Here is a 15,915-nt window from a genome sequence, read left to right as displayed (position 1 = left end):
CCCATGGTAAAATAATCCAGGATGGCGTAGATAATTGTGGGGAGGGCTACATGAGAGAGAGGTTACAGCCTGCTGGCCTGTGGAAAAGCATGAAGGGACAGTGCCTCTTCCTGAGAATTCAGGAGTAATGAAGGATCTAATAGGGTCCCACATCTACAACTGTACCGAAGAAAGTGTTGTCCCACCTGCCCCCAAAGGACATAATGCTGAACATCTTAACAAGCAGCACTAGCGGTAAATCCAACATTTGCTGCCTGGTTGTCTGGAGCTGAATTCCCTTTTTAAAGGTAGGTCATGACTTCATGTCATGGGGTAAGCTGCTGGTCTAGAGTTTGATGGATGAAGCCTTTGTCCATTAGGACTCTGTGTGGTGAGATTAGCTGCTGCAGCTTTCCTCTTCCTCAGGTCCTCGGCCCTGCTCCATTTAGATGTAGAATTCAGAACCAGCATGCCTCAGAGGTGATGTCACACAAGCAGGTTTGGATTCAAATGCCAGCAAGCTGGACTGCTAGCCACAGGGCGACTTTCCCTTCCCTCCCTTGCCAGAATGGAGGTCTCAGAGAGGGGAGGAAATGGACTGTGCCAAGTGGAGAAAGTGGGCCCAGAAGAAGGTCAGACTAGAGAGAAAATAAGCATGGGAGAGTGGAAGTGCCCAGCTGGGTATGGCACAGCCAGCCAGGTATGCAGAGGGGAGGTGTACAGACAATATGGCCATATGGAGGAGGGCAGGGGAGGATAAAGTACAGGCCAGTTGTGGAAAGGAGACGTAAAATGAACAGCGTGGCCAATGCATACCTTTTTGCTCTGTAGTGTAATCTGGGATACAGTTTTTTTGAAGTGCTACACAAGAACAGAGTGTGCTGTCGACAAGAGAACTTCTCTCACTACACACTTTTTTCAAACCATTTGATTTTTTTCGAACACTGTAAACATGTTTTCCATTGTTTAGTTGTGCCCTTCACAAGCCATGACACACGTAAATGATTCACCTCCATAGATAATGCAAAGAGAGAGCTATTTTCCCAGTGTTGGAAAAGGGAGTTTACACCCAGTCCAGGGAGATCTGATTTCACTGGCTGAGCTTTTGTAAAACTGGCTTCTGTTAAACCCAACAGGTCAAATGCTGATCTCATTGATGTCAATGGAAATTTTGTCTGACCTTGGAGCAGAACTTAGCACAATACATTTATTGTTCCAGTTGTCAATAATAAATTCCAGCTCCTAGTGGATTAGTGTCATTAGAAGCAAGAGATATTTACAACATTTCCTTTGTAATGTACTAAGGCTGGGATTTTCAAAGACACTTCAGGAAGTTAGGCACCCAACTCTCATTGACTTTCAGTAGGAGTTGGGTACCTAACGCTTTTAGGTACCTTTTGAAAATCACATCTTAAATGCTTTGACAGTGCTAATAGTGTCCCTTGTTCAAACTCAGCCTTGGGATAATGTTTGTCCTGTGCAACATTGACCAATGGGACATAAGTTTGTGTAGATCAAAAAATTAACATATACTAACTTCACAATTTGTAGACAACAGAGAATGAGTATTTGCTGAGCAAGGTGAAGGAGGCAACCCCTTTGAAGAACAGTTCGAGTACCATACCATCTGGACATTTGCTTATCCGCTACACTGATGGCCTTGATCAAGACACCTTCAAAATTGTGAGCTATTACATTGATGCTAGCAGTAGAAGTGTGAATGACCCATCTCTTTTAGAATATCAGTGTTGGAAGGGACCTCAGGAGGCCATCTAGTCCAACCCCCTGCTCAAAGCAGGACCAATCCTCAATTTTTGGCTCAGATCCCTAGATGGCCCCCTCAAGGATTGAACTCACAACCCTGGGCTTAGCAGGCCAATGCTCAAACCACTGAGCTATCCCTCTTTTCTGAGACAGTCTGGAAAAAAAGCTGTGAAACATTGAGGGAGAGGGAATGAAAAACCATGATGAAACACCTCATTCTCTACAAACTCTTTGCGCTGAGGATTATCTCGTCTCATTAACTTTTTCCAAGTCTTCCATAACTTATGATCTTTTAGTAAATAACAGACCTTTCCTTTTCTTTCGCTTCTGATAATGACTCACTGTGTGCTTTTGGGCCAGGTCCTTAGACTCATTTTCAAAAGCGTCCACTAGTTTTGCTTGACTCACTTTTTCCAATACTCAACTTCAGAAATCTAGGTCTGATTTCCCCCCCCCCCCCCCCGCAAGGGGCTGAGCCCCTCAAACTCCCATTTAATTTCAACTGGAGCTGTGCGTGCACCATACCAATGAAAGCCAGGCCGATGGGTCTCAAGTTGGACATTCTAAAAAAAAAAAAGGGGGGGGGGCACTCAAAGTTATTGGATACTTCTGATGATTTTCTGCCTCAATTAGCCCACTTATGTGAGTGTTAGTTTCAAAACTGACTCCTAATCCATTTTGATAGACATTTATGAGAACTCAGAGGATTATTACCAACCATTGTACAGGAAGAACTAAACAGCTCCTATTTGCACAACACAGGATGCATTTTTCTCTAGCAAGAAGTTCTAGCTCAGAGAACTTCAAAAAATACACTTTGAATTAATCTGATTTACCTGTTGGAAACATCGATACAGAAAACACGGATGTATGAAATGTAAGCGCATGTGCCAGCGATATTACTTGGCTAACTTCAGCAGGCCTTTGTGTGACTGAACTGCTGAGTTTCACCCGACTATTTCATTTGTCAGTGGGTAACCTGTGCTTCCATCTGTGTTAGTATTCGTCACTGTAGTAGCACCTAACAGTCCAAGTTATGGACGAGGATCCCATTATGGTGCATGCTGTACGTACACAACAAATAATGGTTCTTTCCCATTATGGTTCTTTGCTGTATTTTTCGGTATTGCTGCGTTTTTTCTACCTGTTGGGGAGGAGGAGGGAAACACAGTACAGTTTTGTAGCTGAGGACTAGTGTAACAGCAATGCAGCTTTCCCCCTCCTTAGGAGGAAAGATAGGGGTGTGGAAACAAATGGTGTCTACAGATAAGAGCTAAGAGAAGAGAGTATATTTCAGAGAATGATGCCTGTGTGCTCACTCTAATACACACACACACTTCATGAGACCTTCTGCATAAACTATAGAGAATTTACAACATAGCAGAGGGCCCAAGGATATGGGGAATGATATCAAATGCTTTTCCTTCTCCCCTTGTCGCAGAATGAGGTATCTTGTAAATTCTGTACATTGAAATTTACATTTGTACCTCATGTCAGAAGAGAATTATCCCCCATCCTTAGCAGGTCCTCAAATCCCTCCCCTCACTACTCTTCAAAGGCACACTTTTGACAACTGTCCTTTGGGCTGCCATGCTGAGAATACACCAATTGAGTCTTCAGGGCTCAACCAAACAGCGCACCTACAATGGTCTCTGAAGAAGACGCTAGATTAACTAAACGAATGGATTTATAGCTATGTTCATATAAATTACACTTGTTAAATACAATGCACGTTAGACATCTTTTCAGCATAACATGTTTATATTAAGAAGAAGAATGTAACTGGCTGTTGCCTATTACGTACTTTTAGAGCAATAACCCGGTATTCTGTCAGTAACATTCTGACTGAGCTCTTTGTCTTTACAGTGCAAGGAGTTTCTGAGACCCTTTAAAAAATCTCTTCGGAAACTGGATTTGCCCAAAGATCTTCCCAAGGACAAAAAACTGAAGTACACGAAGAAAAACTTGACTACACTTGGGGATCACATCAATATGTTTCTTCAGCATTACTGCAAATCCTGGGAACTCAAACACTGGAAGAAGTAAGATAATCCTTTCACACTAGCAATGAGCTGTAGCTCACGAAAGCTTATGCTCTAATAAATTTGTTAGTCTCTGAGGTGCCACAGAACTCCTATTCTTTTTGCGAATACAGTCCTAGTTGCAGTCATTTATAAGGAAGGTTGGGCTAGTGGATTAAGCACAGGACTGGGTCTGGTCCTGGCTCTGCCACAGATTTGCTGTGTGCATTTGGGTAGTCACTTAGAAACACATTTCCAGAAGTCACCCGTAATGTGGGTGCCCACTTGAGACTCATGGAGTCTGGTTTTCTGAGCACCCATAATTTTCCCCCACTGGGAGCTGTAGGTACTTAGTACCTCTGAAAATCAGGGCACTGACATCCCAAGTTGGGCGTCCAAAATTAGTGGACACTTGAAAACAAATGGACCCTAACCTACCGCATGGATGTATCTGTGTGCTTGTCTTCACTGCCCAGTTAACTCAAGTGTTACCCCTAACTTGAGTCCCATCCAGGTGCAAAAATCCTTCACTCAAGCGTGGTGGAGCTTTTAACTTGGGTTGGCTGGCCAGTCAGGGGATAAAAGTTAAGCTTCATGTTTGTTCAACTCAGCTGCTGCTATAACATGTCTACTCTGTAGTGTAGACGCCGGCTAGCTCCACTTGGGTGCTGACAGCCCTCCAATGCCTTCCCACAAAAATCCCCTCATTAGCTCCAAAGAACAGACACGTTCTCCCACAATTCACTGGGAAAGAATGTTGAGAGCAGCTTATCGTATTGCCCTGGAAAGAACTTACAAATCTTATTGCCACACACAAGTGAGTGCAGCGCCAGCCTGGCGAAAGCAGATAGTGTTATTTCATAGTGTGGGCACTTTCACTCAAACTAGGCTAACTCGAGAGGAGTAACTGAAGTGTAAATAACTTGTTAACTCTGCAGCGAAGACATATCCTGAGTGTGTGAGGGTTAATTAGTTAAGTGCCTGCAAATCACTATAGAAGCAGCTAAGTATTATTATGGTATTTCTAATGGGACAAGTCTACCATAGTGCCCACAACTTAATCAAAGGGTTATTTGGATTATAAATTCTACCCAATCAATATGTCCAGTTTCATCAATGATAGCACTGCGGTTGTTTTCCTGTTAGCAGGTTCCTAAGACACATGGGGGCCATCTGGGTGTAATTTCAACGGTATACAACTTAACTCAGTGGAATTACACCACGGGTGAATTTAACCCATGGCCAAATAGCGTCTTGTATTATCAGAAGCAACCCAGTTTACGGTAACTGAATGAGCTTATGGTGAAAATACCATCCCTTTTCTAAGGGTTGTAGACCACATGCAGAGGTTTCCTTTACTGAAACCAGGAAGGGTCTCATGAGAAATGCTAACGGTATGGCTGAAGATTATATAGCCTTCTGCCTGGGATCCTGAACCCCACAATAACTCTTCACATTCCAAGGGGAGGGGTCCATCTGTGCAGTTTATAAGCTTTTCTTTTTTTTAAAAAAAAAGAAGCCCATACAAATGGCTGTCACTGGTTACAGGAGAGAGACAGAAATGCATTACCACTAAAAGATGCAAAAAGCAGGTAGGGAAGAATTTGCATTCAAGCAGACTCCTTCACTCAATCATTCCTTCCTCTAGGATGCTGTGGAGATTTGTCTCTCTTTTCTCAGAACTGGACGCAAAACACCTGCACAAACTCTACAAATACAGTAAGAGCAACGAAATGGCTAAGTTTCTGGTAAGATCCATAAATCAATAGCAAACTAAAAAGCTACTACACCAGGTTCTTCCTGCTTACTCACTTTAAGCAGATCTTTTAATCACACCAGGCAGGCATCTTAGTTTACATAATTCCCATTGATTTCATTAGAGTCAGGATTTCTCCCTATGTCTCCTCAAGGGCTGTCAGTTCCTCTGAATTCTTCCGGTTCCTGCTACGCTTTTCAATGACCATCATTCAGCTACTGGTCAATATATCTTAATATACCAAGCAGTAGCGTCTCACTGGGTCTAGAAGCCTGGGAGTATAAAATGGTTTCCAGGACTTTTCAGCACAATTCACTACTTCGTGACATTGTCACATGGATTATCATGAGTTATAAAGACTGGAAATCGTCCAGAGCTGTAGATGTGATGGATAGAGCACATGCTACTTCTCAGACAAGAAATATCTGCTGCCTCATTTCTACCACCAAAAATGAGAGAAGGCCAGATGCTACCCTTTGATGAAGAGATGGTTCCTATTAGCTTCGTGAGAGACCCCAGTGGGATTTGAAAAATAGGTGAATCAGCATAAGCAGTATACAACTCCAAACATTTTTCAAACTTAATTCATATTAAAGACCTCTCATGGCCAGATTTCAGAGAGAGGGTGTCTGTGAAAGTTAATTCTTATTTTCTTAAGGCTCTAGCTCTTTCTTACCAATGTCAGAGTTTGTGATAGGTGTCGTAGGGAGATTTCTACCCCAGCCATAGAGAAAGGGTGAGGAATCCTATCTATAGGGCTGCAGTTCAGCACCTCTTGTTACTACTCATCCTTTATGCAAAAACCCTACCAACACAAGGCGCTCCACTGCTCACACTCCTCCTGGGGAGACAATGAGAGAACAAACACCGTGTCACAGATATTACCCATGTTGCTTAATACACTGTTGGAAGGCCCTTAGTTACAACAGTGAGGAGTGTGAAATATGAATCTATGTAAGACTAAAAATCTGCCGCATATTGTATAATATTAAGATTAAACTGTCTCTATAAGGACTGATAGAAGAAATGACAAATCAGACCTTATATAACGGTTGACAAATGCCTATTGTTGTGCAAGCCAGTGAGAGAAAATAAACATCTTTGTCTTTTGTGTGGAGGGAACAGTGGGTTTCAAAGCCCTGCTAAATCATAAACAACAGGCTGTGGATCGGAAAGTTATCATGCACTCTACAAAACATAAATAGAGTATTTGGAAACTGCTCATTATTTAGACGAGCAAGTATAAATATACAGAACCAATGTTGTAATTAGCAAGCGCTTGAGATTGCCCACAGGTTAATTTGATATCTTTATGAAGTTTACTACATCAGGGAGACGAGCAGAACGGCCAACCAGCCAGTGGTCTGAAGGTCAAACAACAAAACTCCCCTCCCCCGACGTAGCAGGGGCCATCATTGGCTGCAGTTTCAGGCTTCCTTAAAAATGTATCTGCTCGGTTTCTGACAGGAGAATTAACAGAGAATTTTAAATTAAAACCATCTCAGGCGATATAAACCAAATGTAAACCGCCATTTTAACCAAGCCACTCTGAGTTCTTTTCGTACCAAACCCTTGGCTGCAGAGGCTGCTTGGGCTCTGGGGATGCTGTTGGTGTCCCTGCTGCACACAGGGTCTGTTCATGTTGATCCCACTGCAGGATCCGAGCGCCTTATTAGTTTTTGTTTTCTGATGTAACGTGGAAGGACTTTCACACCGGACACTGAGCCTAGGCCGCAAGCATGAGGGCTAAAAACTTTCGTTGCTTAAAAAAAGTAAGCCAAAATTCTCATATTATCACTTGGCTCCAGGAGCTGGAACTTTAAGAAAGAGGCCAAAGAGCATGAACATTTGCAATGCTGCAGTTATGCTCCTGCTCTGTAATTCTATATGATGGCTTAAAGGCTTGTTGTTTGCTAGGGTTTTTTTTTTTTTTTCCTTAAAAAAAACCCAAAACACACACACAAAAATTGTAATTTCTACAAAGCCCTATTGCATTTCTGTAGAATTTTACCAGTTTGATCTCTGTTTACTTCTAAAAGATTTTTCTATAAGGGCTAAGATAAGGACATGAGTTTAGATACTCCAGGCTAGCCTATCAGCAAAGCTTCTCTGCATACAGACGACATCACGAATGCTCAGTGAAACCCTATGGTGGTCAAACAATTAAAATACTGATTTCACTGCATAGGTTTGGGTGAAAAAAATGCACTGATGCACGTATAGGTGCATCTGTTTGAACCTAGGATGAATTTGGCCCAGAAGATGCAGTGAGTAGCTCAGCAGTTGGTGTGTGGGTGTGCGTGTGTCTCTTTCTCCCATAAGTGGAGTTCTCAGAATATATTTCTGGTTTTAAAACAGGATCCATGGTATTTTGACCTCTTGGTTGGCTGGGGTTCAGAGAGACAGTAGTGAGTCAGAGAAATAACTTAGCTTCTAGTCACCTAGCTGCAGGGCTGGGCTGCTTTGGTGGAAGATTAAGAGTCAGGAATGGAAGAAAGCAGAGTCCCTGCAGTGGGTATGGGAAATAGCTTACAAGTAGGCTCCAGCTTTTTTCTTTTCTTAACCTAAATCCACCCCCACCCCCCCCCCAACGCGGTGCCTCCATAGATGCTTGGATCTATATAGCAGGGAGCATAACTCCCACATTGGGGATCTCTGAAGGCAGTTCCATGAGAGAAAGAAGTTAAACTAAACCGTAGAAAACACAACCACCTGCATTTATTAGCAAGTTTCTCATCTATAAACATTGGTGTAGCCAAATAGGACGACAGTTACCCAAGAGTTCATTTCCCAGCATGAGGACTCAATACATGAGCACCTGGTCATACGCTTAAATTTCGTTTCATGCCACCTTCGTGTGTTATGTGAATTTTTATTTTTTTATTTATTTGTAGAAATTGTACTGTAGCTCAGAAAACCCTGATTCAGTTCCAGTACCCGAAAACACCAAGTTGACCAAGCTGTATGATGCATGGGGCCTCCATGGAGACATAAATAATATGCAAGAGAAGCTGAGTCAGATCCAGTCACAGCCATCGCAAATGAGCCGACAGGGTGACTCAGAGGCAGCAAGTAGGACAAAGAAGAGGTACTGCTGCTGAAGGCTGCTAGGCATAGCTGGGAGCAAATGAAGCAAATAGCAAGCCAGGCAACTGCTGGGTTATCCCTCCAAGTACAGATGTACAAAAAAGGCAGTGGATTTGAACGACCAGCAGTGTGCAGGGAAGTGGATGACTCATGGGATGAGATTATGGGAGGTAGAACCAACCCAGGTCTTTTAGCCATTGACCCAAAAACCAAAAAGAGCTGTGGCAAGGGAAAACAGCAGCCACAAGGACTACTGCACCGCAAGGGAGCAGTGGTGGTGAAGTCACTCCACTGCTAATCCAATGGCTGAGTATTTGTTTACACTTGAGTTTAACCTGAGTCAACTGATTAACTCTAGTCAATTGGCAGCTACTATGTTTGTACATGCTAGATTGGTTTATCTTATGGCCGAGCCCAGGGTAAGCCACAAGTATCCAGGCTAGCATGTACAAACATGTTGGCAAACGATGAGAGAAGAGTTAACCTAACTCTAGAGTAGATGAAACCTGAAAGGGAGAATTCCTTCCTGTCCCAGTGGTACTCTCTCATTTACTCACTGTCCTTCCTCTTGGCTTCTCTTCTCTTTTCTTCCCCTCTCCTTCGACTTTCTTCCATTCACTGTCTGGAGTGCCACCTCTAAAAGCCCTCGTTCAGTGTAGTGTGGAACAAACAGAAATCATCAGCAAGGACTAAAGCAACAAGAGAGGACTCCATCAAGGGATAGTGGAAAACCTGAAGAAATGTATAAATTAGGCAGGCAGTATGATGTATAAGATTGAGTATGGAAGTAGGAGCCAGACACTCCTGACTGGCTTTCTTTGTGATGCTGGGGAGTCTTCCTTCTGCTCAGCCTTCCCTTCTGTACATTGGGGCTAATTCTACTTAGCTAACCAAGAGAGCTGTCGTGAAGTTCAGTTCACGTGTATTTGTTAAGTGCATTGAAGATGTGAGGCACTTGGGAATGCCAAGTACAATTACAATGCATATATAGTAATTATTTCAAGAATTTTAAATTGCTTTTCACTTGAAAGGCCCCATCACTAGTCATTACCCGTGACTTGTAACACCACGATTTGAACATAAGAATGGCCATACTGGCCAGACCAATGGTCCAGCTAGCCCAGTATCCTGTCTTCTAATAGCAGTCGATGCCAGATACTTCAGAGGAAATGAACAGAACAGGGCAATTAGTGAGTGATCCATCCCATGTTGTCCAGTCCCAATTTCTGGCAGTCAATCTAACAAGAGCTGATATGCCTCAACTATGTCAGTAGAATGGGAAAATATATATGCATGAAATTGGTTAGAGTAAGGAGCTGAACTGTTTGAGGAGGGTTCTAAAGCACGTGGGTACTGCTTGTTAACAGGACGGCTCAGGGCTCATCTTGCATTTTGGTTTCCTTTCTTGGCTAGAATGTACAACCCCCCAAGCTTACAGAAGTTTTTCCCCTGGTTCTCTTTTAGGCTCTGTAACACCACTTCAAACACCAACAAAAAGAGAGCACCTGACAAACACAGCTCCATCAGCAAGCCTTATGGACAAAAAGCACCATCAGTGCCTCAGTAGTCAAGGGATTTCCCCACACCCAGCAGCTCTTAAGAATTAAAAAATTCCACAAAACAACTAAGTATTTGCAGTAGCGTGGAAACCAACAAATACCAAAGCAAGATCTTGGAAAGGAAGATTAAAGACAGTCTTTATAAATTTAAGAATATGTGGTCTCCTTTGTAAATACCTTGCGTCTTACCCAATGAAAGAAGTTTTTAGCATACTTGTTGGTAAATATTAAACCTATTTGTATTTCTAGCATCATTCTTGCTCACATTTTGGAAGCAACTGGTTTTTAAATAAATTAAATCAGTGAGTAAATCATTTCCTTCTGATGAAGGGAACCTTATTCTAGGAAGAGCAGTGGTTCCCGTTATTTCCAACTATACTGGGCAAATATTGGCTATCTTAGCAAACATTGGTGCTGCTATCCATTGGCTCATTGCAGGAGCGTTTTATTGGGGCTTTCGTCTGAGGGTTGATATTTGCGGAGGGCTTGGTATTTGAGTAATCCTTTTGTGATAACGGAGTGCCTGATTCTTTCTGGTCTGTGGTGGGGGCTGGTTGCTGGATTTGGCTGTGCAGTAGGAGGTGAGTTTGTAAAGAAGTGTTGAACATGCCTATGGCCTGGAATGGGCACCTTTTAGTCTTTTTACAAGTGAAAATAAAATTCCGCCCTATGTTCTGCCAAGGCACCCAGAGCAGCCCAGTTATTTTTACTCATCTCCTCTATATTTGATCTGAAGTGTGCCTGAGGCAGGTAATTTTTGCCTGTTGAATTCTCTCTATGAGCATGTCTATCTAAGTTCCCCTGTGGCTATTTTCAGAACTTTTAAATCACCCAGTTTGCAGCAGGCAGCTTAAAATCATGACGATTTAGCTCCCCCTCTTTCCATTTGCCTGTGGGGGTGGGGGCAGGTAATTTGTGATGGAGAGGACAGCTGTATTATTTTTAGGAGTTTCACTGTAGCATACAAGAGCCATGATATGCACATTTAAGGCTTGATCTGACGTCCATTGAAGTCAACAGGAGACTTCCCACTGACCTCACTGGGGATTGGATCAGGGGCTCAAACCTGATACATTGGCCAAAGAACACCAAGGTCAGGCAAATTAAGCACATTCACGCAGGAGCCTCTCTGAAATTTAAACAGAAATATGGTGGAAGAAATTTAGCCAGGGATGGAGGGGCAGCAAGTGTAACTGATGTTAAAATTTGCCTTTTCTGGGCAACAGTCCCTTGATTGCTTTTCTGCTATTCTATATAGTGAAACCTATCATGTAATACAAGGGTATAATTCCATCAAGGAGTTCCAGGGGAATTATAAGCAATTTGTGGGCAGCAGAAGTGGTTCTTTCCGTAGAAGATGAAATTTCCCAGGATGACTGTTGAATATTTATTTTTCAGAAGATATTTATATTTCTAATTGAAGGTTTTGAGCTTTTCCATTTTATACACCACATAGCAGGTTTGCAACTGGATATAGCCTCATCATAAATATCAGAAAATATTGTATGCCTGAAAATGTCACACTTCTTTAAATAATGTTGACTGCAGTTAAAGTCTGCTCATCCACAAATTATTCTGCGAGTTACCCAATGGACTTGGGGGGGGGGGCGTGTCTTGTTCATTAAAGGCGGGCCCACAAGCAAGGCTCTGAGGCCTACCAAAGTCAGGCATCTCATATAGATGCCTGGGGAGATGGCGCAAGGAAAGGGAGGAAGAAAAGAAAGCAAGTCCAAGGCTAGTATTCATTTCAGCTGAATCCAGTACATCCAATATCAACTAGTCATCTCTGTACTCATCCTGATATTCTGTATCCTAATGTCACGACTGCATCAACATGGGCTTGTTACTTTTTCTATTATAATCTACAATTTTAGGTGCTGGCAAAAGTTGAGAGTTTTAAAGTGGTCTTATAACTGAAAGAGGTCTAACAACTTGATGCACAAGTTTCTTAACTCAGATCTTTACTTTTCAGTATTAAAAAAAAAAAAGATGAATCAGGGATTCATGGAAACATTGTGCTATGGTTTTGGCTATTAATTAAAGCAAGATTTTCTCTAATTTAAAAATTTTCAGTTTAGACCATACATAATGTGGATCACAGTAAAAGAAATAAAGCTGCAGTCAATGAAAGGAAGAATCATTTACAGTTAGCGAGATTAGCTGCAAACTAGAAAGGCTTCAATAGCTTTGATCAGAACAAGCAAGGATAGGAAACTAAATACTGAACGCATGTAAAGCAGCAGTGACATCTGGTGGCCAGCCAAGTTATTCAAAGATTTGTATTCTCAACACATAACCATGAGCACAAAACAGTCTCCATCTTAGTTAGATGTTCACATCTGTTGTGTATAGAGAACTTCCTGTCCCCCAGAAATTCTCTCTGGTTTTCTGATCTCTTGTTTTCTTTTAAAGTACATTTGAGTTATGACAAAAGGTGTAGGGATGACAGCCTGTGAGCCCTCCTTATCTACAAAGAGAAATACACACAACACTTTTGTCAGCACTGCACTGGGACTCGGTGTCATGGGCATTCTTGGGCACAAATAGCAAACTGCTTCTCTTCACCTCTCTCAGAGCTTCTTGGAGGTGGTTTCCCTCCTCCCAGGGTGTGGGTCTCATCTTGGGGAACTGATCCCCGAGGGAAAAATACATCACACGCACTTCCCAAATGGGAGGTAGGAGTGGGAGGATCAGGTCTCAAGTTTACACCCAAATGTTTGGGGGTAACAAGGGGTGTGTGAAAGCTCAACCCCATAGGTCTAAAGGATGGGTGCTGGCTTGTTTGTTATCTGAACAGGTGAAATTATGAAAGGTAGAGGATGTGGATATAGACAGATAAACACGAGAGGAGTGTGGTGTGTATCTTAGGTATCTCTAACAAAAATCATAACTAAGGCTGAAGTTAAGGCTTAAATAAGGCTGCCGCATCATGTTTCTTTACAAAAAATAAACTTAAAAAACCCTCAAACTTTATTTAATAGTGAAACGTGAGTTAGATTTGGTTGAGAAGTGCAAAGTCTAAGAGAGAACCAAACAAACTTCCCCTGCCACAACCACAATTAGAGTTTAAACTGATGAACAGAGTTAATGTTACACTTTTCAAAAGGAGATCAGGCCCTTAGTATCCTTTTCTTCTTTAAGTAGGAGTTGCACACTTTGGAATCCACAGAATATTCACACCTTTCCTCCCAAGCATGAATGATAAGCATTACACTCACTTGTTGGTTGAAACTGTGCTGTAATGCACTCTTCAGCATCACAGAAGGGTACTGCATTTTTGTTCCATCAGTGGAACTTGCTGAAAAAGGTATGCAATCTGCAAGTTGGCTATTCAATTCTACGGGTGTCTATGGGATAGAGGAGAAAAGAACAGGCTTTTTGGAGGGCACAATTGTAACTAAATTCAAGGCAAATACTCTGAATGCAGGAACACTATATTTATTAGGTCAATAATTCATTTTAGCAATACAATTACAGAATATCAATGCTGGTTACAAACATACTCAGTATGGTTTGATGGTTACAAATAATGTTGGGCACTACAGTTTGTGTGAAGTAGGATACGAAAGGTTATCGACACAACAAATAGAATGGTGTTCAGAGTCTAGTAATGATCAAAATACGTTCATATAAATTACTGTGGCACTGTAAGTGGGGATTCCGGTTTCAAAGGTGGTCTTTGTTTTAGTATTTTGCTTTAAATAGTTCAAGCAACGTTTTTTTAGAATGCTATTAAATTAAAATCCCCTGTAGTACAATAAAGTATAAAAATAGTACTGAACCTGGTAATAGTCAATAAAATGCAGAGTTCATTCACATCATAAGGTAAGAAATAAATGGTAAAGTTTTAGTTACCATGGCAACATTGCTTCCCATAAAGGAATATACATAAAAAGAAAAAAAGAGTTACACATATGGTACCTGCGACAGTTATTTAGTGATCCAACACTTAACTTGTGCACCACAAACCAAGTTTCTAGATATCTCTCTATATATTTATATAGTATATATTTTTCATCTTAAAATTTACTTTTGAAAAAAAAATTTGCACTTCAACAAATTCACTAAGGCCACTCATGCTATAGATACCTAGGACTGCAATGAAATATTGTTAACGAGACCCTAGAACACGCATCTTGGTATCAGTGACGGGAAACCTATTTCACTGCCTAAAACACTCCTGAGATTTGGGGACAAAAGCATTACCGGTGATGTCAAATGTGTATATATAGAGTCCAGATCTCTGGATAAAATCCCGCCTCCTCCTTCCCACTGCAAGAATCCCCAAAAGGCCAAGAAATGAAATGTGCAACAGGCCATTTGTGTCAAACATGGAAATCTCCACAACGAACAGAATATTCAGACTTGCAATTAGCACTTGGCCAGCAACACTTTAAAAAAAAAGTTAACAATAAAATTTTAAGTACAATAAAGTTTCTGCACAGGCAACAGGGTTAGAAACTTTGTTTAGAGACCGATAATAGCAACATCCATCCAGCTATCTTTGCTACCATGCTGTAAAGTAAAATCCAGTCAGTTTTAAAATCAAGTAAAGGTTTTGTCAACATATTCAATCATGTTTTAGGCACGCGGAGGTTTCCTTTTTTGTAACTCTACCAGTATGTGCGACTATAAAAAGATAATTAAATAAAATGTGCATTATTTTTGTACCATAAGCAGCAGCACAATGGCACCGTTAGCAAATTACAGACGGCAGCATTTTTTTACATTTAATTTTTAAAGTTATGAAAAGAATGTTATTTTCCTAATAAGTTAGAATTCAACAACAAAAAAACTTTCAAAATTATTGATCAACAAAAACACTTGTGTGCAAAAAAAAAAAGGAGTTTAAACAATTGGTATCTATACAACGAAGTAGTGAGTGCATGTAAAGACTTCTCTGAAAGAGAAAGGCAGACACTTGTTGGTTGTAAGTAACATCACAAAATAAAGTGACCAGCCAACTGTTCGGAGCGCAATAGTTACTAGCTATTTTACTTCAAGTAACAGAGGGATGTGTGTTTAAACATCTTACCGTGACTTTCTCTCCTTGCCCATCTTAAAGTAGCATGTGTTCCTCTCATTCCATAAAAAAAAAACACAACCCCACAACACTCCTCCTGAGGTTGGGAAAAAACATCCATTCTTACAGTTGACTGATTCTAAGAACAGCGGAACAAAGAATAGAGGAAACCCTGACATCACTTTCTTCCTTTTCTTTACAAATTGCAGTGTTTGCATAAAATAGAAGATACAAATAAAACTGATTCACAAAACCAAAGCCCACATTCAAACAAATGTTAGAGCTTTAAATTTAAAACCAAAGCTGAGAAATTTGGAGCGAAAACTGAAATTCTGTCCTGGACACTCTTGTGTCAAGGTATTGCAGACTATTTAAAAAAAAAAAAAAAAATTACTTACCTGTAAATTTAGTTCTTTGGAAAAAGTATTTCACTGGATTCCCACTCTTGGGTCTCCACTTCAAGCCTAAGATTATACAGTACCTCCTCAAGGTCGTTGACCCTTTGAGGAACTCCAGTGCATTTTGCACAGACCAATTGCCAATGCATCAGCCCTGCCTAGTGTTTCATGGTTGGCTGCTCAATGTACAAGTGGCAAAAGTACTCCTAAATTGCAACCCCCTACATAGAGCCACAGGAAAATTACATACGTTCTAAACCGGGTGAGAGAAAAGCATGAATAGACCTCCTTAATTTTAAAGTTGAATGAAGGGCAATCTACAGATGTG

General features: G+C 41.2%; 1 protein-coding gene across 1 annotated transcript; it reads left to right on the top strand.

Annotated features, from left to right (window-relative positions):
- The first annotated feature begins 489 nt into the window (after positions 1-489).
- On the top strand, positions 490-10,248 carry CHCT1 (CHD1 helical C-terminal domain containing 1). Its single transcript, XM_074974944.1, is given in 8 exon segments — positions 490-534; positions 536-681; positions 1,536-1,662; positions 3,610-3,785; positions 5,413-5,512; positions 8,415-8,608; positions 10,072-10,114; positions 10,117-10,248. Coding segments are annotated over 8 exon segments (963 nt in total).
- The last annotated feature ends 5,667 nt before the right edge of the window (positions 10,249-15,915 follow it).

Source organism: Natator depressus, chromosome 17, assembly GCF_965152275.1.
Source record: "Natator depressus isolate rNatDep1 chromosome 17, rNatDep2.hap1, whole genome shotgun sequence".
NCBI classification, from domain to species: domain Eukaryota; kingdom Metazoa; phylum Chordata; order Testudines; family Cheloniidae; genus Natator; species Natator depressus.
The sequence above is the reverse complement of the archived record's forward strand: the minus strand, read 5'-3'. Positions and strand labels throughout refer to the sequence as shown.